This window comes from Parus major, unplaced genomic scaffold (assembly GCF_001522545.3).
Source record: "Parus major isolate Abel unplaced genomic scaffold, Parus_major1.1 Scaffold189, whole genome shotgun sequence".
NCBI lineage: Eukaryota > Metazoa > Chordata > Aves > Passeriformes > Paridae > Parus > Parus major.
The window spans coordinates 245,502-270,247 of NW_015379262.1; the positions used below are offsets into that span (position 1 = coordinate 245,502).

General features: G+C 46.2%; 1 protein-coding gene across 7 annotated transcripts; it reads left to right on the forward strand.

Moving 5' to 3' along the window:
* The first annotated feature begins 832 nt into the window (after positions 1-832).
* On the forward strand, positions 833-24,746 carry GABRP (gamma-aminobutyric acid type A receptor subunit pi). 7 transcript variants are annotated; one of them, XM_015615607.3, is made up of 14 exons: positions 833-921; positions 2,745-2,872; positions 3,036-3,059; positions 3,558-3,786; positions 10,710-10,799; positions 12,064-12,173; positions 14,742-14,809; positions 15,796-16,067; positions 16,861-16,943; positions 19,225-19,362; positions 19,927-20,031; positions 20,549-20,701; positions 21,605-21,798; positions 22,741-24,746. In XM_015615607.3, exons 5-14 carry the CDS (start codon positions 10,744-10,746, stop codon positions 23,053-23,055), a joined length of 1,494 nt encoding a protein of 497 aa, XP_015471093.1. In that variant the 5' UTR covers positions 833-921; positions 2,745-2,872; positions 3,036-3,059; positions 3,558-3,786; positions 10,710-10,743; the 3' UTR covers positions 23,056-24,746. The 7 variants fall into 7 exon arrangements, with proteins under 7 accessions (XP_015471093.1, XP_033367323.1, XP_033367324.1 ...); XM_033511432.1 differs by having other exon boundaries at positions 2,745-3,786; positions 15,850-16,067; XM_033511433.1 differs by lacking the exon at positions 19,927-20,031 and having other exon boundaries at positions 2,745-3,786.

Sequence of the window (24,746 nt, forward strand, 5' to 3'; positions counted from 1 at the left end):
TGATCCAACCTTTGTATTCTAATTATCTTATTGATTTACTTATAAATCTGTATAAATTGAAAATATATAAAAGTGTAAATATACACAAAGATAAATGTCAGCACAATGTTTTCTGTCCCAACAAATCTTCTAAATTTTAGAGAACTCACAACACAAAAAAGTACCAAAGCCTTGTTTCCTTCCACAGCACAAGCTGTTATGGAAAAACATTTGTTACCAACAGTTATAATTAAGAAGAATATTACCCATTGTGGTGGGTGAACATTGCATTGGTGGGAGACACACTGTCTGTGCTGTAAGTGATAAAGAGGAAAACTTTTTTTGAAAAGCCCATCTGAGTGTATGACAGAGTTGCAAAAATACTTCTAAATTGTTCTCAATTTTTGTTTCAGACTTTTTAAAATTTACCTCACTTTATTTGCCTTATTTTATTTTGCACTAAACTGTGATATTGTAATGCTTAAATCTTGAAGAACATCTGCTACAAAAATGTCACTGAATTGTTTTTGGTTCCTTTGGTATTCAAATGACAGAGCTGTGCACAAACAAATGAGATGCTTTGAAAGGCAAAGAAGGTAAGAGTTTTCTATCTCAGCAATACATTATTGTGATTTCACCAATGAAATAAAAATAACAGAATATCAAGGGTTTTAGTTATTCTATTCTAGCAGTGAATATTTGGTGCATGCCATAAATAAAAAATGGGAATATATAGTGTAGATTTCAGCAGCTTCAAAGTGTCCAAAAGCAGAATTTCAGAACTTAAAAATTCCCTTTTCTGAGAACATATTTTACTCCCCATTTGTAACAGAAATCACATTCCAGCCTGCGAAGAGGAAATGCCAGGGCTTGAGCAGCCCTGCTCAGTCCAGACCAAACACATCACTGCAGAAACAGATGTGACATTGCAGAGACCTGCAGGTAATTTTAGATACAATAAAAGTCCTGTTCAAGGCGTCCTGTTCCTTTATGGCAGCTTTACTCTGGGTTTGGTATGGATTTGCAGTACCTGAGGGAGCTTTGTGTTGACACTGTGGGAACACCTGGCCAGCACCTGTGTCCCCAGAGCCCCTGCAAGGCTGGGCTGAGCTGCCTGCTCCTGATGGAGCTGAAAGGAGCCAGAGGGCTGGGGTGGAAATTTTGGCAGCTGGGAACTAAGGTAATGTTTCACAGACTGGATGAGTTCCTGTGCATTAGTTGTGCCTCGAGTCCGTGGAGCAAGGAGATACCTTGTTGTAGAGGTTTGGAGAAGGTCAACAGCAGTGGGCTGGAGCTGCTGGGGGAAGAGCCAGAGGTGTCTCATGGCACTGACACAGTCTGGAAGGGATTGACAAAACCCTGCCTGGGTCTGTGTTAGTAGACAGAGCACAAAAATGTGACAAAGCTGGTCAAACCTGTTCCCTGTACTGGGATTTCAGGAGGTTTTTTGGCATTTGACAAAGAAGGGGCAAGAGTGGTGCTTGGCTGGTCTTCTGTGGTTCTGCTTTCCAGGTATTCTGTGTGCCCTGTGGGCACCTGGGCCCAAGGCCATGTGTATGGATGTATGGATGTGTTTGGATGTACAGATGTGTATGGATGTATGGAGCACAAGGATAATGTCACACATTCTGCAGGTTCTGTTGTCACAAGCTATAGAGGCTGTTGCAGGATGTTTGGGGAGCAGAGGGTTTGGAGTACTAGGACAGGAGCCTCCAGTGAAAGTGGTTTGCTGCTGTAGAGCAGGTGCTGGTCACATCCTGGCAAACAGAAAACAAAATGCTGTGGGTTTGCTCAGAACTGCTCAAAATTTCATCAAATGCAACTAGAAAAAATGTGGTGGTAATAATTTTTATTAGACTAACATTTTCCCTTGCAAATGTGACATGTCATCAGGTGTATGTCTCAAGATGTTGCTTTTCAGGACATATTTTCAGGGAGGAGTGCAGTGCTCCCAAAGTGGCCCTTAATTTCCCCAAAGCATGTTCACTGCACCAGCCTTGCAGAGACCCAGTTGTCCTCAGGCAGGGTGGCATCTGAGCCATGGGGACAGCTGGGGACACTGCTGCCACTTGTCATTCCACCGTGTGACACGGCCCAGCAGCTCTGGAGGTGAGCACAGGTCACTAGGGTTGTCAGACTGGAATCAAAGCAGTTTTGGGGGGCTGCAGCTTCTCCCCTCAGCCATTGTTATGTGGGTGCCTACTGCCTGCGTGTGGCACAGAGGCAAACTATAAATAACTGCATGAGCTATTCCTTCCCTCTGATAACAAGGCCAGAACTGAACATCAGCTTTATTCCTTCTCATGCCAACCTCCCAGTTCACTGGCAGGCAGAGATATGGCCCTGACATCCAGCAATTCCCTCTGATAATTGTACCAAGGCTCTGCCAGGGCACTGCTGGTGCCCATGGTGAGGACATACTGGTCAGTACTTTTCCAGATGCCACAAAGCATCCTCGGGGGTTTGTGATGATGTGGCATGAGCACAGATGTAGCAATAACTAGGCTAAGGGCCTTTAAGGACACCAGACATTTTCTCCCTGTCAGATAATTTTCAGTCTCATACCCAAGGGCACATTCTCCATCAGCTCACAAGTGTTTCCACGTACTTTATTTGTTCCAGGTCTGGAGGTGTTTTATACTGTGACAAAACATAAACTAAATAATCATGAGGGAAAATGTCAGATCTTTTCCTCCATTTTTATGGATTCCCTTTTGGTCTGGTGTGTCCATTCCCAGGCAGACAAGTTTATGTCTCTGACACAGATTGAGATCAAGGATGACCCTGAGAAGGAGTGGCCTGAATCCTGCTCTATCCCAGGTGCCCAAAGAGCATCAACCCTGCTCCAGCCTAGATCCAGCTCCACACACACAGAGGGAAGGGATCCCTGCAGGTAACACCTGCTGAACTATGGGGAAATGATGTAAAGGCTTTTTCTTTGAGATGCAGACCTGAAGATACGTCTGCAGGGATTTGGTTTTATCCCTTTGAAGTATTTTCACGGGTTTTTGGGAAATTTCTGTCATAAAATTCTCTCATTTTTCTTATTTCCACAGTGCTCAAAAACATCTTCTCCAAAGGTAAACATTTCGGTGGATGCTTCAGTACAATGAAAGGTTTGTTTTGTGATACCATTCACAGCTTTGAAGACCTCTGAGTTCATGTCCTCAAAAGCAAGTGCAGGAGTATTTTTGTTCAGGCTATTTACACCCCATCAGAGCTCAGAGCTGAGTTAATGTTTCATCTCAGGCTGCAATAAATTAGATAAAAGAGTATTTCCTCATTCCCAGAGTTACCCTTTTACTTTGTTTGCACTGCTCCATTTGCTGATGCAGAAAAATAGCATTGCTTAATCACTTTTAACGACTGTTGAGACTATTTTTAAAAACAAAATATATATCTGTACTGCATTTCTTTTGCCGAGGCATTTTTAAGATGACCAAGCCTCAACCCATGCTAAGTAATGAGAGCTGTCTTCCTGCTGGCAAACCTACCAGCACTGTTTGATAAGTTTAGAAAGATAAACCCATGTGAACCTCGGTGATCCTTCCACCTCATTTTGTTTCGCCCATAAGCAGGAAAGGCTTGCTTCTTGGACATCAATTATGGAAATTCTGAAGTGCTCTTTGGAGAAGCTTTTCAGGGAGGTCCTTCCCAGTGGAGATACACACAGCCACCTGACAGCTGACAAACCTGTGCCTGAGGGACTCTGCCGAGGAGCAGCTCCCACCCCTGCCATGCTGGAGCTCCTGGGGAAGCACCGTGGCACCGATGCTCACCTGTAACAGCAGAGGACAAGAGCTTCAGGTGAGATTTATCTGCTCTTTCACTCCTCTGCTGGGAGCACACGTTTCCCACATGAATAATATGAAGCCACGGACTTCCATTGGCCAGAGCTCCTCAGCAAGAATTATTATTCTCAAATGCTGAAAATAATAAGTGTTGTCCTATAATCAACATCCAGTTACCTCAGCAGCAAATCACTGAGATGTGTCTGTGTCAGCTCTCTCTGACTGTTCAGGACAAAATGAGAAGCCAAAAGATTTTGAATTGGGTATATTGCTGCAGTGCTTGGAGAGATGCTGAGAGCTATGGGGGTCCCTGCTGCATCCCCACCTCCCAAGGCACTGTGGCTGTTTAGTGGAGATACTGGTGTGCCCCTGGGCTGGATCCCACTGGTCAGTGCCATCTCACTTGCAGAGAAGCATAAAGCAATCATGGATTAATTTAAAGTGTTTTGGGATTTTTTCCTTAAAAACATTCTCCACCCCTCTCTTGACAGAACAATATAGGTCTAGGTGCTTTGGGAGGAAAATTAAACTAAAAGAAAGCCTTTTAATTAAGCTTCTTTGATGTTTATGGTGTTCAGAACAGTTCCAAATACCACGCACTATCAGTAGAGATAACCTGTCTCTTGAACACAAAAACTAGAAACTAGTACTTACTGCAGCTCATTTAATGAGTACATCTTGATCTGATTTGCTGACCCTGAGTGTGTAGCATCCAATTAACACAAAATACACTATTATTTCCAATAAATCCTAATCTGGTGTAGTTAAAATACCTGCCCAGCTTTTGACAGTCACTTGTATGAATGAAACATTTATTTAACAAGTTAGGGAGCAAAAAGGAGTGACATCATATCAGGTAAGAGCTTTGGCCAGAGATAAAACCACAATTGTGCATTTATCTGAGATAATAACAGAACATTGTGCACTTGGAACTGGGTGTGCAATTAATTTTTAGTTCCCAAACTCATTCCTTTATCTGATAAGAGGTTACACCAACCTTCTTTTACATTTAAGTTGTATTTTTTGTCTTTAAAGTGGAGTTAAAAAACATGAACACTGGTTGCTGATGTGCACACTGATAAAATGTTTCAGGTTGTCATAGGCAACATCATAATGGAAAAAGGAAAGGGAAGGTGCGGGAAGGGAAGGGAAGGGAAGGGGAGAAGGGGAAGGGGAGAAGGGGGAGGGGAGAAGGGAGAAGGGGAAGGTGAGAAGGGGAAGGGGAGAAGGGGAGAAGGGGAGAAGGGGAGAAGGGGGAGAAGGGGAGAAGGGGGAGAAGGGGAGAAGGGGAAGGGGAGAAGGGGGAGGGGAGAAGGGAGAAGGGGAAGGTGAGAAGGGGAAGGGGAGAAGGGGAGAAGGGGAGAAGGGGGAGAAGGGGAGAAGGGGGAGAAGGGGAGAAGGGGAGAAGGGGAGAAGGGGAGAAGGGGAGAAGGGGAGAAGGGGAGAAGGGGAGAAGGGGAAGGGTCACTACCTGGATTTATGTGTTCCCTGGCAAAGGCCTCAGCCACTAGTTAGATGGCTGAGCAGCACTGCAGCCTGGGGCCAGAGCCATGGGTGAGACTGCATCGACTAAAAGTGGTTCCTGTCCAGTCCGAGTCTGCTTTCAGGTTTGTGTTTGCTTTATCATTTCACCCAAAACACATGCACTGACAATGACTGAGTGGTTTATTTTCTCTGTTGCTGTAGACACTGTCAAGTCACAAAGTTTGCTGTAAATAAATCTACAGTATTCTTTTTGCAGAATGTCAGCCTTCTCCCTCCCCTTTTTAGTCTGTCTTTCAGGCATTTATTTTGGAAAATCTAGAAAGATAGGTTATGTAATGATCTGGCTTGGCAGTCACCTTAAAGGTTGAAGTGGGGCAGTACTTCTGCTGGGATGGCATCTGGCTCCAGGTCATTGCTGGTGCCGAACCTGTGCTCCTTTCTGCAGGCAAGAGCCCCACCCTCACCTCCCCCTGTAGCAAGAGTAGGTGCTGCTTCTGTTTGATGCTGCCAGCAGCCCAATGCACAGCTACAAAAAATAAAATGTGCTGCGAACTGACTGATTTATCTGCATTTTCTAGCCCAGCAATGAATTCTGCTCTTGGGAGGCAGAACCAACGCAGCAAGCAGGCTGTAAAGCTAGATCAGGGCTGACAGGTGTTTCTCCCTCCGTGGCCTTGGGCTAGCACAGAGAAGCCTATTAAAGAATCCTCTCCCCCAGGATCCGCGGCAGAGCCGGGCCCGGCAGCGCCCAGAGGGACCGTGAGGTACCGGGACAGGGGCGGCAGCGGGGCTGGGGCAGGGTGAACTCTGCTGCTGCCCTTCCATGGGCTACAACCTGCTGCTCAGGGCTGGCAAGCCACTGCTCTCCTTACCTTCTGCGGATTGCTTTGACACTTAGTGCACAGGTGCATCTTCCCATCACCTGAAGAGTTCAGTGGCCCCAAGTGTGCCAGCCCCGTGCTGGTGGCTGGTGATGTCTGTGTGGGCTATCCAGGGGTGAGCACTGACCACTGGGCAGTGGGGCCAGCTTGAGGCTGGTGGCTGCATGCCGTGTAAATGTGAGGCCTGTGGGGAAACTGAGGCAGCTGGGAGTTCTGAGCGAAGATTTGGGAAATGGTGCCCACAGGTGCTGGTGGGTACCTGAAGTTCCTATGGTAGCTCAGGCACCACAGTGGGTTCTCAGTGCTGGGGATGTGGGGGCCAGTAAGGAGGGCGGAGAGAGAGCTGCTCTTGCCACTGCTTGTGTCTCCCCTACTTCCAAGCAGGCTACACCCCCTCTCCCTGTCCACACTCTCTTCTTGTCTCAATTTCTCACTTTTGAGACCTGCATTAAGTTTCTCCCAGCCCTCGGGGAACTCAGAAGGGAATTCAGGTGCTGTAGGTAAAAGCTGCAGCGTACAAACAGCATTTCTGCTGGAGGGGTCTGTGTCACAACAGCTCAGCAACTCACTGATAGCCTTGGGTATGCAAGAGGTACCTGTGCAAACCCAGTGCAGCAAAGGGAAGCCATGGAGGAGGAGGAAGTTGAGGCCGAGGCAAGCTTCTTGAGCCACTTGTAAAATTCTCTGTGTTTAAGGGTCTCTGTGGCTTTTGATGGAATGTTCCTCTGTCTAGGACAAAAGAAGTAAGCTGAATTTATGGTCTCTTCTACAAACCTTTCTGTTTCAGCTGAGTGGCATCAGTGTGGCTCTTTTTTAATCCTGAATTGTGACCGTCATGTGTATCTTACAGTTCTGAACTGTTTGTATATACAAACTGAAAAGCAAAAACCAGAAACATTGTGTCCACTTTTGAGATAAAATTCGACCTTGGGGCAAGGCAGAATAGATCCCTCCAGCCTCAGGGATGCAGAGGAAGTTTCGCAGAGCTGGTGGCTGTGCCCACCTCCTGCTAGCACCAAAGGGAGCAAGGCAGCAGCACAGATTGCTGTCCAGAGCCACCAGCCTGTTCCTCCTCGACTCCTGCAGGTGCCCTATGGGACAGGGATGCTCTGCTGCTGGCACTGGGCATTCCTGGGACAGAGCTGGCCTGGCCCTGAGCTGCCTTTGGAGCTTGGAGCAGACATCTGCATCTTTGCAGAACCAAAACTATGCAGCCCAGAGTAAGCAAATGTAACAATTTTCCAGATTCCTCCCTCTCCCTTCCAAAAGGGTTGCTTTGAGAGTAAAACAAAGCAGTTCATTTAAAACAAAAGACTAATGAATATGGCCGCCCTTTCTCTTTTGCAAGTTTAAACACCTCATCTTTCCTCAAAGAACAGCTCTAAATCATTTTATTTGCAAGCCCTAAGCAGGAATTTATATTCATGGTAAGACACTTATTGAGTTAATTTATTTAAGGCTGGGGCATAATTTCTAATAGCGGAGGAGTCCCTAGGCCCAGTGCAATTGTCTCCCTGATAGGGCATTAATATTTAAAGGGGTTATAATACTCTGTCAATTGATCTGTGTCTTTTAGGAAGTAGCTTAGCAGTTATTAATGGTCACTTGTGTGAAGGATTAGCTTAAATAAAGCTGGTACTTGGCAGACCAGTGCCTGCCCCCAGCCAAGTCCCACGGCCAGGCAGGGAGGGGCCCAGGCTCTGGGGCAGTGGATCCCAATGGGATGTAGAGAATGCGGAGGGAAAGAAGGCAATGCACATCTGGAGGCTGCTCCACAGTGCTGGGCTCAGACAGCGGCAGCAGGAGTGCTGCAGTGCCTTTGTGAGGCTGCCAGTGCTGATGCTGGCAGCATCTCCTGGAGACGTGTGAGCCTGGTATGATCTGAGTGAGGAGCTCTTGGTACATGCTCTGCAGGAGACTTGCTCATCTTGACAGATAAGTCTGTTACTGATGACACTCAAGACAAATAACTTGACCTCTGAGCACCTTAATTTCCCCGTTCTTCAAAGTGGGGGACATTTTTGTGATTTCTTGAGTGATTTAAAACAAGGGCAGTTCAGATTTTAAAAAAATTCTTGCTTGTTTTACTACTGTATGAAATTCCACGTTGCACTAAGAAACATAGTGCTGAATGGCCATTAAAAATTAGGTAGTATGGAAACCAGTCCAGATGAAATACTGAAATTCTTTGTGCTTATTGTAGATATTGAGCATTTATTGAGGAAAACTGAATGTTGGCATGGAAGGACATATGCTGCCTGCAAGAGCGAAATAAGTGTGTGGGGTTAATGTGGGCTGTGGAGGTGCTCAGGACAGAATGTGGCTGGTCTCCCCTAAAACTTCCTGTGGTGAGGAGTGTTTCACTGCCCTGCAGAAACGCAGACTAACAGATGTGTAAGATGAATGATTGTGTCTGAGCTGTGCTCCTCCAGGCCCTATCTCCTATTTTTTCTTTACTGCTCATCTGTCAGCGGATTGTCAAACCTTCAATTCAGGCGTCACTGGCAGCTCCTTTCACCCTCCCTCCCTCTGCTCAGCCCTGCCAGCTCCTTTCCGTCCTGGGCAGGTGCTGCAGAGGCAGAGGCTCAGCCAGAGTGGAGATACAAAAAAGTGACCTGCCCATCACTCCTTTCCTTCTGGGAGAGGTCAGCGAGTTCCTGCTGCTTCTCACCGGCAGGGCTGGCCCGGGGCACGCAGCCACTGATTGTGCTGTGCCTGCCAGGGACTGCGGGAGAAAGCAGCTCCTTTTGATGACCAAGGAAAGTAATCCCGAATTACCAGGGGAGCTGCACAGTTTGTTTGACATTTACCTGTTACCTGGAAGCTTGGAAGAAAAATTCCCACATGTTCACTGAGGGTTTTGTGGCCATGTGCTTGCTGTAGCCTCTTGGTGTATTGACTATGCCCTTCATCACCAAACAGTGTTTAAAGCTACATTTTTCTGCTAAAATGAAACCCTTTACTGGACAGAGAAACATAAATACACAACCTTATTATAATATTTTCCCAGTACTGGTAATCTCTGAAGAAAGCCCCTGCCCTATAACAGCAGAATTGTCCCTGTATTAACTGATACACTGAACAGTGAAGAAATGCTGTGGTTATGTTCAGCTCTGGGCACTGGTGCCACCTTTTTCTTGCCCAGCAGTACTTACAGATTTCCATTTCACTGCCTCCCAGTCTTTGATATATTTATTGTCTTTACAGTCATCCTGTGCAAAACATGGGATATTCAGCAGGGATGATCATGAGAGGCTCCTCAGCTGGAGTTCATGAAGTCTCATGCTTTAACTGAAGTCTAACTTGTAAAATCAACTTTCTACAAGTTTTTTAAACCACTTGGACCTATCCTATCCTCCTTTTCAATCAAAATTGTGGCCTAACATTGCTGTGAGCAGGTAAATTATTCTCTCTCTGGTCCTGCATCTCCACTTTAGAGTGAGAAGCCCTTGAGAACATCTAGAAACACCTGAGTACCATTTCAGAGAACGGACTAGAAGAGCAAAGCCTTGTTGGCAGTTCACATGTGGGACCGATATTAGAGCATATTGTGTTTTGAAAAAAAAAATCCTCTCTAGTGGGATGCCCTGCATTCATAGTAATTGAATATTCGGGTGTTTTACTGTCTCTGTGTGGGCAAAGTTGTTATTTCCTGGTGCTCTGCTTGTCCCATGGCACAGCACCAGCTGTGGAAGCAGAGTGTCATCCTCTGTGGGGCTGTGAGGAGCTACAAGAGGGAGGATGTAACCCAAGCAGAAAACTTACGATGTTTGGGTTATTATGGTGCAGCCACATTGGAAGCTGAAGTCCTAAATGCCATATGTGATGAGAGACCTAGACCTGGAAAAAAAAAAAGGTATGTAACTGGAGCAGTGCTTCCAACAGGGAGCTGGAGATCAGAGTAGAGCAGAGCACAGCTCAGAGCTGCCACTGTGGCACCTGCTCCAAGGCCAGCACCAGCCCAAGGAGTCTTGGGCTAGCAGCCAAACTTGATTCCACTCCCAGAAAAGTCAACGAAACCCTCTAATTGCAACGACCTCATGCTCTGCTGCACCCGAGTGGCTTTTGCCAGGTTGCTGTTAATAGCAGGGGTTTATCCCAGGTACAGTCAATGGAGCACGGAGTTACAGCACTCCTGTGAGGCTGGGCAGGGGAGGCTGGCACTAAAAGAGGCTGAAACTGCCATCTGTGGGCAGGATCTCTCTTGGCTTCAGTCTGACTGCTCTGGGAACTACCCACACATTTTCCTATTTAATCAATCCTTTCCCATGGTGCCATTCTCAATATCAGCTAATTGCTAATTGCCAACCCATAGGCAATGATAGGAGAGGAGCTAGAATTTGTTGAGGACCTCAAGACCTGTGCTGTCATCAGGGTCTTTTATGTGGTAAGTGATAGAACATGCTGAAAAATTATACTACCCAGGAAAAAGGGCAGGAGCCACTGCATATCAGTCATGTTAAACATCACTCTGTGATGGTTCTGACTGTGCAGCATTTCCTTTCTCTGTCTCCTTCCCTTAAAACATTTTTTCTTAAACCACAATACTTTGTCTTTCTTTTCTTCTTCACAGACAAGCAAAGCAAATATAGAAAAAATCTCCAGACATGTTCTGCAGATACTTTTCCTTCTTCAGTCTGTGCCTTTTCCTTCCAACACAAAGGTAAGCAGAGGGTTTGTTTTGTTTTAAAGGGAACATTTGAATGGTGTTTCACATAAATTATGTGGGTCAAAAGTAAACTATGACTCCAGTTATTCAGCCCATCCAAAGGAGCAGGGTGCAGTCAGGGATGCAGTATAGGAGAGAGCAATTTACATAGGTCCCTAAACCACCATGTGTCCATTAACTGTGTAACCCCTGATGTCCTGTTCAGATCCAGCACAGGTTGCTGGTTTTTTACCAGAAATGCCTCCCATAAGGCTCCAGCTCTGTTATTACCATCCTTGGACCTACAAGTCCCAAATTTGTTGATTTTCATACATACTGTGCAAAATCTGGTTCTGCTGTAAGGTCTGGTTAACCCAGCTGTGAAGGAAACAGAAGAAAACCCCTTGGGTTGAGTAACTCCATGGCTGCCCAGAGCAGGGTCCTGCACTAGGAGCAGCAAAGGCTCTGCCTCCCACCTCCTCCTGCCCAAAGCAAGAACAAATTCTTAATCCTTAGTGACACTTTTCTCAGGTGAGGCTGTGCCACCCTGCACCATAACACTCACCCTTCACAGTCCAAACCCTGTCCCTGTCACTGTGTGAGGGTGCAGATCTGTCACCCTCATAGCACAACTCCTGCCTTCAATGTCCAGCCACAAAACGTAAATTTAGAGTTGTAGAGTTGTAATTTAGAGTGGGACCCTCAGAATCCCTAGCAGCTGGAGCAGCACAGCCTACAGAGCTGAGGGGGTGTCTGTGAGTGCACAGTCCTCAACCTTTCCCCTTCAGTATTACTCCTGACAGCAGCTGTAGGAGCTGACATTCATATGTTATGAGGATGAAGCTTATTTAGGGGACTAGAGATTAGAAGAGCTGTTGGGCTGTAAGATTTGTTTCAGGTTGTCATAAATGGGAGGAAAAATGAAATGGATATTCCTTATATAGTCTGTACAAAAAGGAGTGGGAAGGAGAAATTGGGGTTTATTGCTCAGGCTTGTGATCTACAGACCTTGCTTGATTTTTTTGTGATATTTGAAGAACATTCTTAAGATACTGTGTGTAACCTGTAGCTATCAACTAAGGCAATTTGCCATTTTCCCACCTCTTTAAGGTGTTAATTATTCAGCCAAGACAGCAACATGAGCAAATGCTTGAGATTTCAATTATCTACTTGGTTTTAATAATTATTTTATACAATTTTTTGTTTGTTTGAGCACAAGCTGGAAGCAGCTGCACACCAGATGTGCCCAGCATGTAACAGTTGTTGTTTGTGTCCCCAGGAGCTCTCTGGGCCATGGATCCAGCTTGCATGGTAGGGACACAACATCCCTCCCTGGATTTGAGAACCTTACCATGGGGTACAACAAATATCTCCGGCCCTACTTTGGTGGTATGTTGGCTCCACACAAGGGAGCATTTAAAATCAGTCTGTAAGGCTCATGTGGAAGGGAGAGCAGGCTTTAAGTTTGCTTTAGGGTGCTACAGTTTCAAAGGTTGTGTTTCTTTTAAACCAGCTGGTGTCCCAGGCTGCCCTCCTTTCTTTGCATCCACTGTTGTCTTGAATAGCTGGTGCACGTATGTGGGGGCTTGGGAACATGTCCAGCTGTGAGGTGAGGAGCAGGAATTTATAAACTTTAACATCTCTATGAAAGAGCTGACTAAATAACTAAATTCTGCTCTAACTGTACAAACTTTTGTTTAGAGCCTGACCCTCGTGATTTTCTGCTTTACTTTTGGTTATGTACAGCTATTACAGCTATTTATGCAGCTATAGAGGAACAAAGCATTCTTCTTGCCAGGAATATTGACTTTTGGCACGTGCTTTTACCTCACACTTGGACAGAAACCTGTTTCAAACCGTGGTGAGACTCTGGGGAGTTGGGAGCAGGCAGGAATTTAGGAACTTATCTGAAGCTCTTGAGCAATTTAGATGTCAGGTCTCCTGCCTTCCACAGTGGATACTGCCATCACACAGAGGGAAGGGTTTCTCAGAATGACATTCAGTACCTGAAAAGTATTGAAAGTTTAAGAAACAGCAATGACATTTTTATTTCTATTAATTTTGGATTTGTGTCTGAACAATTAATGAAACCCTGCTTGACAGAAACATTTCCCATCAGCTTTCACAAGGCCATGAATATTTCCCTTTGTGGACTGACCTGCTGCTACTGGCAGCCCTGAGCTGCTTCCTTTTACTGGCCATGGTAATAGATGTCTGAGACAATACAGAATTTACCATCTTGTTATGCCTAGAATGGCTGACCTGATGCAGGACTAGAAAAGCTCCTCTAAATCCTGAGACACCAGTGAGCAGACACTTCTTTGCAATGTAACAGAGATCCACTGCATCTGCAGCAAATGTTAAACAAAAGTGGCCAGGATGCGGTGTGACCTCCCCCGGAGGCCGAGTCCTCACAGTCGTGTCCCATGGTCAGTAAATGCATCAGGCTTGAGTCTGAATAGACAGAGACGTGAACAGCTGCTTTTATAAATACCCATCTGCTGCAAACGAAATAGATTTATGAGCAGTTTAAAACAAACAATCAAAGCCAAAACCACCTGGAAAGACTTTGGGAAATTGTGTCCATTGGTAGTTCCTCACTGTGGTTTAGATGACGAACCACAGTGTTAGGAGTTTCAGCAGTTCCAGGAGGAAAGGCACCACTGGTTTGTCACCCAGGCACAGCGGGCTGAGCTGGAAAGCTCCGAGCCGCGCTCCGAGCCCCGCGTTCCCCCGGCACTGGCCCGGTGTTCCCGGTGGTCCCCGTGACTCGGTGTTCCCGGTGACTCGGTGTATCCTGGGTCCCGGTGTATCCCGGGTCCCGGTGTATCCCGGGTCCCGGTGTGTCCCCTGTCCCGGTGTATCCCGGGTCCCGGTGTGTCCCCTGTCCCGGTGTATCCCCTGTCCCGGTGTATCCCCTGTCCCGGTGTATCCCCTGTCCCGGTGTATCCCCTGTCCCGGGTCCCGGTGTATCCCGGGTCCCGGTGTATCCCGGGTCCCGGTGTATCCCTTGTCCCGGGTCCCGGTGTATCCCTTGTCCCGGGTCCCGGTGTCCCCCCTGTCCCGGTGTATCCCCTGTCCCGGTGTATCCCCTGTCCCGGTGTATCCCCTGTCCCGGTGTATCCCCTGTCCCGGTGTGTCCCGGGTCCCGGTGTATCCCGNTCCCGGGTCCCGGTGTATCCCGGGTCCCGGTGTATCCCTTGTCCCGGGTCCCGGTGTATCCCTTGTCCCGGGTCCCGGTGTATCCCCTGTCCCGGGTCCCGGTGTGTCCCGGGTCCCGGTGTATCCCTTGTCCCGGGTCCCGGTGTCCCCCCTGTCCCGGTGTCCCCCCTGTCCCGGTGTCCCCCCTGTCCCGGTGTCCCCCGTCCCGTGTGGCTGTCCCGGGCGGTGCTGCCCTCTCGCGGTGGCTCCCGGCGGTCGCAGCTCGGAGCTGCTGTCGGTTCGCGGAACCGGCTCAGGTGGAGCTGGAGCCGGGCAGAGGCCGCCGCTTCTCGGGAATCGTGAGCTGGGAATCTCGGTGGCTGCTCCCCAGGAACCGGGGCTGCTCAGTGCTCCCCGAGCTGTGGGAAGTGCTCTGTGCAGAGGTTCCCAGCCCGGCGGCTCTGTGTCTGCTGTGTGCTGGGATCAAAGGACAAAGTGGCCCTGGCTGCCTGTCCAACGGCAAATGCCACGGAACCGGGGCTGATCTGAACTGCTGAGCTTCGCAGCCAGTGCTGCTGGGTATCGGCCCCCTGCTACCATCACCAAACTCCAGCTCGCTAACAGTGACAGCTACGTTTTGGATCATGTCATTTGTGAGCCTAAAGCTCTGAAACTGTGTCTGACCCTCTGTGCCTCTGCAGTGTTATTGACAGCAAGCAAGGCTGAAGACACTGCCCACCCTGCACAGCATCCTGAATGGCTTTACTGTGCCCTTCACACTTCCCTTCTCTCTGCTGAAGCACTTTTCCTCTGCAGGAGAGCCTGTACAAATAGCAATGAGCCTGGACATTGCAAGTATTTCTAGCATATCTGAAAGTGACATGGTAAGTGAAAGAACTTTTATTTTACAAGTTAAGTTTGGGATATGCCTGAGAGACTTCATATGTATTCCTGTGTGTCCAGCACAGAAATGGTCATTTTGAAACTGCTTTGCTGTTCAGGGGCTGTTGACCACTTTCAGTGGTGGGATGAAAACAGAGCTCATTTGTGACTGCAGATGTGTTGCCATAGTAATGTGGGCTTATGAGTAAATAGAAGTGGTTCCAAGAGTCCTACTGGTTAAATACTCAGCACCTCCTGGAAATCAGACCCTGTGGAAATAGAAAAAACCAATCCTGTGTGGCATCCCTTGTGAGGAAGGAAGTTGTATAGTCCAGAAGTGCCTTGGTGTCCAGAAGGCTCAGCAAAACATCAGATTCAGAGCTGAGTGGGTCCTGCTTATTCTTTCCTGGTGGGGCACTGTGAGAACATTCCAGTCACTGCAGGTTGATTTTGGCAAGCCAAACTGAACTCAATCCCAGTGTTCTTAGATTCAAAATTCCTATTAAAATAGAAGGCACAAGTTTTCTTTTTTCACTTGTTTGGGGTTTTTTAAAGACATCCCTGACATAACAGGTTGGATTCACTTACAACTTTTCTCCCAAGTCCCAGTGCCTCTTTGATGACCAGATTTATAGTACTTGTGGAATTTCCCAGCTCTAGGCAATGATTTATTTCTGTAATGTCAATGACTTATTTGTGGGGTGGCTTCAAGTGTGTGCTTTCCATCTGTTCTCTTGTCTGCAAAATGGGCACAAAAACATCAGTTACAATAACTGCTCACTAAAAACATAAATTATTCTAAGTACAATCTTTAGTCCTCAAACCTCACACCTTAAAGTGTATTAGAAATATTAGAGAGTGAATGAAACTGTGATGAAAGTGAAGCTTGAAGCTTGGCTGTGAGAGGTTGAACAAGGATATGTTCTTGGCTGTGAGAGGTTGAACAAGGATATGTTCTGTCCCCTGTCCCACACGTGGTGTGCCCCAGCTGTGCCATGCAGGTGCCTGGACACACATCCCCAGGCTTTGCTCCGTTCCCCAGGATTACACAGCCACCATCTGCCTGCAGCAGCGCTGGACAGACCCTCGGCTGGTTTTCCATGGTAACAAGAGCTTCACACTGGATGCTCGCCTGGTGGAGCTGCTTTGGGTGCCTGACACCTACGTTGTTGAGTCAAAAAGGTCCTTCCTGCATGATGTCACCATGGGCAACCGCCTCGTCAGGCTGTTCTCTAATGGCACTGTCTTGTATGCCTTAAGGTACAGAGACCTGGCTTTGCTGCTGCAGGCTCAGAATAGATTTCCAGAATCACCCTGGACAGGAGCAGATACCAGCTGTCACAGATCATGAGACCATTCTTTGCTGATCCATTTCCCCCTGTTCTGGCCTCTGAAATGCCAGTCGAGGATCAGGATCTCTATCACAGTACATGTTGTGTCCTGAGGCCTGTTCAGAAAGCTCACGAGTTCAGATGTCACTAAGAAAAATCCAGTCAGATGGGGGCAGGGGAGCAATGGAAGGAGGACATCATAACAAGAGTAGAAGTTTAACTGATTGTGTGAAACCATTTGCTTATCCAGTGCCATGTAGTACTGTCTTCTGTTTTTTACCAAGAAACATATTTGCCCATGAACTGCAGAAGGTGCACAGCACTTGAGTTAGCAATTCCTACAGTGCTCTCCTTAGCTTGCAGTAACTGGGTCCCAGTTACCTCAGCTGCAGAGTAAAACTCAGCTACCTCCACGTCAGAGGATGTGTGCAGTTAGTCATTGTGCCCCATATCGCAAGCACTGACTCCTTAAGATGAGCAAATTGCAGCAATGTGAAAAAAATATGAGTCTACACTCTATATCCCACCAGTTCAAAGCAAAATTCCTCCTTGGGCTACATTTTCATTAGGATGGCTGCAGAGGGTGCTTGTTCTTGAGGATTCTCAGTTAATTCATATCATAGAGCCAAATAAGCTGATTGACAGAGCAGAGCTTTGTGGTCCAGTTTTCTGCATAAAACATGCTTTTATTGAAATTTTCAGAGTTCTTTCTCTACCTACAGAATCACTACTACTGTTGCCTGTAACATGGACCTGTCAAAATACCCTATGGACACACAAACATGCCAACTGCAGCTAGCAAGCTGTAAGTATAACATTCTAAAAACTCTAAATTTGTTTATTCATGAGAAGCTACACGTCTTGAACATTTGGATTAAACACATTAAACAGTGGCTCTCTGGAGTAGATTTTTATTCCTGAGAATTACCATGTCCAGAAGGAAACAATTTCTGCATCATCATTCTTCAAATGTTTGTGTTGTAATCCACAGTCCAGAGAATTTCTGTCAATGTGCAGTTTATGCAAAAAAATGGTAATAAAGAATCTTTTGTTAAAGTGTAGATAATTCAATCTTGCACAGAAAGGTTGTAGTAATACTGGGTGGTTTTCAAAATTCAGGTCCTTTTGAACACACAGCTTCTTCAAATCTAACTTGTGGGGTAAATGTATGTGATAGAATACAACAAGGACCAATGCTCACATCTTTAGGTAGCTACTACCTGTTGCACCCCCCAAATTCCCACTGTAAAAGGACATTGGGAAGGGTGGTTCTCACAAGAATTAGAGATGAACATAGCTCTCAAACTCATGAGCTGAAATTAGGGCCAAACCCAGGTTTGCGGTACCTTTCCCCCCACTAGGGACGGGATACAGAGGATGGGACCCTTGTCAACAAAAGAGTCTCAGACTGGGAAGTCTCAAGAGGAATTCTATCAGTGAGTTCTGCTCTCAGTTAGATTAAAAGCTCACCTGTGCCAGTGCTGGCTGAGAGAGACTCCAGGGCAACGTGGGCCGCTGCAGGGTGGTTACCCCAAAGCTCAGCCAGCGTAGCACTGCTGCTCCACACCTGGGATGAGCAGGCAGCCAGCTCCTGTGCGTGGCACAAAACCAAACTTCCACCATCTCAGCACAGAAAAGAGCAGGTTTTTAACTTCTGGGGTTGCAGCATGAAGCACCTAGGGAAGCACATATTATTTTCACATTAAAATCATATTAGTTCACCATGGTTAACTTTATTACAAAGAATAGCTCCTGAAATAATAATGATTGGCCTCTTCTGCTAAAGCAGAGCATGTTTAGGCCTGGTTTAAAACTGATTGGGTCCTACATCATGCTCAGTTGCTGTATAATTCCAATGAAATTACATACATATTGCCCACTGGAGATTTCATTAGGATAAGTGCCCAGAAATAATGCTGTTTAAATCTACACCAGATGAATTAACAACAATCTATCACTTATTATAAAATTTTCCTGAGTAACCACAATTTATAAAACCACTTAGGAACTTTGAGAAGTCACATGCTTAGGATTCTGCTCAGGGATTCATACTCTGGACACCTAATTTAGGAGTCCATCATGCCCAAGCTCTGGTAATTTGTGTCTAATAAAAAAACACAATTAGATGTAAATAGAGCTGCAACTGCATCTGATTCCTTCTACCAGGACAAATAGGTTATTATCAGAATCACTACATCCCTACACATGGTCTCAAAGAATGACTCTTAATAAAAGAATTAAATCAGTGAAACTGAAGGACTTATTTCCTAAATTAAGTCAAATTTTTGAAGGGAATGGCAGGCTGGCAACTCAGTACAAGATTTATCCTTCAGACTGAGGTATCTCTCATGTCATCACTTACACCCCTGGAGGCATGCACTCAGATGACCTATTTGGAGTCCCACTGCTTTGAGGCAGGAATTTGGTGTTACCTAAATGTTGCATGCATCTATTTGTCCTCAGTGACTTAATGCCTTTGAGGATAGGAGGAATTAGTAGAAAAGGTTGTTTTTATGAGCAGGTTTTCTGGACAATGGGTACCCAGTCAAAGGAACCTGGTTCATAACCACATAGCAGTCTCAGCTGTAAGCTCCTGACTAACTGAAAATGCTTTTTCTGATGTTTTGAATCACTTGAATATATAAGTTGGTGAAATGTGCTTCTGCTCCATGGTAAGGGGCTCAGTGGGATCTGAATTCTATTTTCAACCACTGTGTTTCTCCTGCTCTCCTCTCAGACTGTGTTTGTGGGTCAGTCACAGCAGTACTAATATCCCATTGTATGTAATCAAGCTGTGTATGACAGCAACAGATTATCTTTGAAAACAGAAATACCCCACGTAAACAACTGCAAGAGGCTCTCAGCAGCGTTGCATGTCGTGTGTCATTCCCAGAGGCATGTTCCCGTCCCTCTCCAGAGCAGCAGGCCGAGGGCAGTGAAGGCAGCCCAGCCGATGTGCCCCTGTGTCAGCTCTGGGGCCTCTGCCCAGTCTGCAGTGCTGGGCTTCTGCTCCCCCAGGAGACTGAACAGGGACAGCTGGGCTCTCCCTGGCCACTGCAGACACACAGTGTGTGTGTTCTCCCCAGGGGGCTACGATGAGAACGATGTCACCTTCACCTGGCTGAGAGGAAACAACTCCGTGCATGGCATCGAGAAGCTGCGGCTGTCCCAGTACACGGTGGAGCGCTACCACACCCTGGTCTCCACATCACAGCAGGAGACAGGTAAATCTGTGAGAGGAAAAAGCAGGGAAAGCTCTTGGGTACCTCCTGTGGGTCGGGATCGTTTGACTCAGTCCTGAACCAGTAAAGCCTTTAGGAGATCTTAATCTCACAGAAAGAGATGAACAGAAAGGTGGTGACATCCTATGAGTTGCAGTCAGGGTATTTTGTAAAATGGAAATCCACAGAAAGATGGAGGTTTAAAATATACTGTATTCATTTGATGGATTTTTAATTTTTTTTTTTCATTCTCCTTATTTTCCTCCACACATATCTGAAGAAACTCTATACATTCTATCCAGGAGTGCAGTCTGTAGGTACTGCAGAGAGCAATGCTTACAGTAACTAAGAATAAAAATTAATTTTTTGAATATACATTTGTTTGTAAATTACAGTTTTATCATGATGGAATGACATATTTTTGTAGATCAGAATTCAATGTCTTTTTCATGATCAGTGTAAAGCACTCTTTTCTCCAATTAAGGATACTATGAAAGGGGGAAAAACTTCCTTAGAATGATAAGATTTTAAAAATAACAGTGTTTTGTATTTTTGTTGCATACACAGCCCATCAACAACATGGACTTTGTTTCTACGCTTCAAAAGGAATGATTGTTTATAGAGCAGAACTATGTCCCGAAAACACTACAGATCCAGCCTCAGAACACTTATGTCAGTATTTACAACAAATTGGTTTTGAAAAGATGACTGAATTTTTTTGAGCACAAAAAGATACCATTATCACTAACAAAAACAGGGGTCTGATTCTCTGTGATGGCAAGACTCAGGGATGCTTTGGGATGTGGGCCAGAGCCTGCTGACATTGAGAGACAAATATTTGGCCTGTTTGTCAGCTGTTGGGTAAGGCTGAACCTGGCAGTGCCCTTCAGAGCAGGTGTTGGGAAAGGTGTGAGAGAATAGGTGAGAGCATCAGCCCTGCTCTGCTCAGAGCTGTGACACTTCCTCTGTGCTCAGGGCCAGGAGCCCATTTGAGAGGAGGGTGCTGTTCAGGTGCTGTTCAGGTGCCTCTTTGCCTGTCAGCGCTGTGCATGTCCTCCCATGTCAGGTGTGTTACCTGCAGGAGCTCTGCTGAGCTCCATCAGCTGAGGAGCTGCTGCTGGGCAGCAAATTTTACTTCAGGTATCCTTGGGAACCTCACATTCACCAAGTCTCTTCCTTTCACAAACAGGCAGTTACCCACGACTGATATTACAGTTTGAACTGAGGAGAAATGTCCTTTACTTCATTTTGGAGACCTATGTGCCCTCCACTCTGCTTGTCATGTTGTCTTGGGTTTCTTTTTGGATCACACTGGACTCAGTGCCTGCAAGAACCTGCATTGGTGAGTCCTTGTCTGAGGAATGGAGAAGATTTAAGCAGGCAGAGGAGACTTTGAAGGCTGTGTAGCCAGTACTTTTCTTGAGCTACCTGCTCATGTTGTAGTCCTTTCTCTTGGGGGGACCCCTCTGTCCCACCCCCCGTGGTGAGAGGCCCGCTGGTCTGGGGACACAGGCAGCAGAGGGGGTCCTGGAGTGGATACAACACGGACTCAAAGTATCCAGACACAGGAGGCTCAAACTTGCTGGAGTAATCCTGGGTTTATTGTCTGTTGTCCGTCCGGGGCAAGAGAGAGAGAGAAATGCTCTGGGTCTTATCCCTTATACCTGGGGGCAGGGGTGATCAGGGGATGCAGGGAGGTCACAGCCAATGGGAAGGGGGAAGGGAGAGAAGGTTCTCAGGTAGGCACTAACATTACACAAACCAGAGGTGAGTTTTACCCTTGGGAGATACCAAGATTTTTAGATGCACTACAACATGCTCAGGGATAAATGGTCTGCTGCTCTTTGGGTCAGAGCTGGGTTGGTGTGGAGGAGATGCTATGGCAGGGACAGATACCCACCTGCAGGGCTGTGTGTGGCTGAACCTCCCAGGAGATTCACTGCAGAGAGCAGAGGACAGATCTTTGTGGTGTGCTTTGGAGGGAGAAGGATGGGGGGATTTTTTACTGAAAGCATGAAAAAGAAGGGAGCCGGCTGCCTGTTGGAGCCAAGCTGCCAAAGGCAGGGAGAGCCTGTGTGAAGCTAGCGAATGCTACAAAAGCATTTCAGTTGCTATGATGGATGCTTTGGATTTGGTAACAAGTGATATGCTTTATCTGGCCAGCAATAGAGAGCAATGACATGAGCAGAAGGGTAGGCCAAGACTTCTCCAGTGTCCACAAGAAATGGTCTCTCTGTTTTCCAAGGAGTTACAACAGTGCTTTCTATGACAACTCTGATGATCGGCTCACGAAGCTCACTTTCAAAAACCAACTGTTTCATTAAGGCCATTGATGTTTATCTTGGCATCTGCTTCAGCTTCATCTTTGGCGCCCTTGTGGAATATGCAGTGGCTCACTACAGCTCATCACAGAAGTGTGCAGCTAAAGTACCAGAAGAGGTAAGGCCCGAGGTACCTTAATAAGGCCGCTGGTCTTGGACTGACAGCAATTAGTTCTTCATTCACTCAAGACAAATGTTCTTCCTGCTACAGATACATCAACAACACTTCTCCTAATTGGCACTAAATCTAAACTCTTGTGTGTAACAAACACAAATAGCACAGGAGTGCTCTGTCTCTGGCAGACTTCTGAGCATTACAGAAGTTAGCCTTAACTGTAATTAATGTCTGTTAATTACGTTAACAGCCTTAACTGGAGTGCTGTTGGGTTCACAGGATTACATCCAGAAGGGCACTTGGCCCTGGCACTGCATTGAATCCTTAGCCCTGAGTTGGGCTGGTGTGAGCAGCAAGGACATCTGCTCCTTTCAAATGCACACAGAGAAGAGCCACAACTCTGCTCTTCTATCAAATAACTCCAATAAGGGAGATCCTTCTCTCTACCAGAGGAAAGCTGAACCCTTCTTCCTCCCTTCCCAGAAGATGCTTTGGAACATCTGTCCCACAGTGTTCTGTGGGGATTGTGAATTGTTCAAGGGCTATGCTTTAGTGTGAGAAATTAAATAATCAGGTATGACTGCAGTCCAGCAGTCATCAAAGGCCCAAATGCTCTCAGAGGAAAAGGAGGTTTCTCACCTCAATACTGAGTTGCCAGCCATTAAGTTACCATGTAGACAAGAAGAGATAGGTATTCTATAGGAGATAGATGTTGGATTACCCAGAGTAAGACTTGCTCAATGATCTAAAAATGTCTCTAGAAATACAGTGGCAGAAACAGGCATCTCTGGGACCTCAGGCCCTCCTAGGATTAGGCAGCAGCTGAAAGATGTGTTTGAGTGTTGTGATGATCACATATGAAGCTGTGCTCTTATGTCTTTATCCTAATGGTCTCCTTCCTCTGCAGGAGAATACAGACCTTTAAACGTCACTCTTGTTTCCTAGGGGCCTGCAAATGAGCTGACTGAAGAAATGGAAGAAGTTAACATCACCAATATCCTCAACAATTCCATCACCAGCTATAAACAGAAAATCAGCTTCACAAGCATTGAGATTTCCAGCAATAATGTTAACTGCAGTGACTTGACCATGAAAAGTCATGAGAAAATCAAGTGTGTCTTGAGAAACAAAATGCACAGGATTATTGGTTATTTCACAATTCAGAATCCTGGCAATGTGGACCACTACTCCAAATTGCTTTTCCCTTTGTTTTTCATGGTGGTCAATGTGTTTTATTGGGCTTATTATCTATACTTTTAGTAGAAATTAGTTGCTTCGTTCTCCTACTTCAGCAGGAGAGGAATTGTATCAGTGGGCATCCAGGTACCTAACCTCAGTGAATTCAATGTGGACAAAAAGCTTCCTTGTGTTTCCTGAGGTACCCATACCAAGCATGTGAGGTGTGCATGCATCAGCAGCAATGACTCTGGCAGCAGCTGTTCAGCTGAGTGGCTGTGCTGGACTGCTCTGCTCATAGCTGCATTTCATTCCACACCTCACCTGGCTGGAGATGTGTGTGCAGGACTGCACTGGCAGCTGCACAGAGCACTACAGGTGGCAGAATTATTTTGGTAGCTTAGAGCAGGTTGGGACCTTTGAGTTGAGATGTCCCAAAGAATGTATAGGATTGTGACTGGGTTTTTTTTTGTTTGCCAGAGAGAACAGAAGGACTGTGATTGCTGCCTCAATAGCTGCTCTGTTGCAGTGAGAGCCCTGAGGCAGCAGCAGGAGCTCAGGGCAGTGCAGCACAGCTCTGGTGCATGGTGCTGCTTTGTCCCGGGTGGTGCAGTGCCAGGACGGTGATTTGGTACTGCACAGTGCTTTTAACATCTGTCACTCACTGAGGTAACCCTCACTTGCTGAAGTTCTCTGTCCCTGAGACAGATGGAGGGTTGTTGTTTGTAGAGCTGCATTTTTTCAGAGATTTGGGAACATGAAATAGAGGGACCAAAATAATTTTGTAACACATCTCTTATACTCTTCCTGCTGTACTGCAGTTGAACAGATTCTAGCACTTTCCATGTCTTCCTTACAAATTATTTATTGTCCTGGAGAGTGTTTCCTTTGGCCTTCACTGCTACAAGCAGCTCTCTCTCCTTGCCAGCCATTGGCACAAGGGGCCTATTTGTCGTCCCCTCCTTTATGTGGCTGTGCAGCTGTGACAATCCAGCAGTGCTGCTGGGTGAAAAACATGTCTGGGTTGGGCTAGGCTAGTTTAAATCACCCTTTCACTCTCTATTTTAGGTTGAAAAACTGTTACTTTTTTTCAGAAAAACCATATTCTAAGAGGGCTCTGGAAACTGCCCAAAGTCATCTTTGTTTGTCCTGCAATCAGCAGGAGCCAGAGTTTTCTTTTAAAGATGAATGAAATATGGATGCACAGTTACATTTGAGAACCAAATGCCATTGGTACTGTGAAACTAAAGAGTACTGCAAGTCTTTATTTGCTGATTGTAAAATGAACATTTTGTGACAGATTGCTCCACCCCAGCACCCTTTTTTTGGTCTGGGCTGCTTTCATCACTGAGAGGAGCAATCCTGCAGATGTGTGGGCAACTGGAATTGCCTGCAGCGGCTCCATTCAGAAGAGTTCTGGCTGGGTGAGGCCTCAGTTTGCAGTTTGTTACAATGTTTGCTTAGTTTAAGAATTTCTTCTTGGGGGTTCCTCGAGAAGGTAAGCAGAGCACGTGAAACTAGATTTTTTTACTTCAATAACTTTTTATTGAACCACTTCACCACGATGCACTGTGAGGGATCTAACCCACAGATTCATAAATCATCGCTTTTACGAAGAGCAGCACAAGGAGATAGAGGGGAACAGGCTGACAATGGCAAGTAGATAAAAACAAACTCCAATAATGAAGTGTTGGCTTGTATATACTGGCATTTGAAGTCCATTCCATAATAAAGTGAATGTTTGTGATATGAACACAACCCCTCAGAGAGATTCT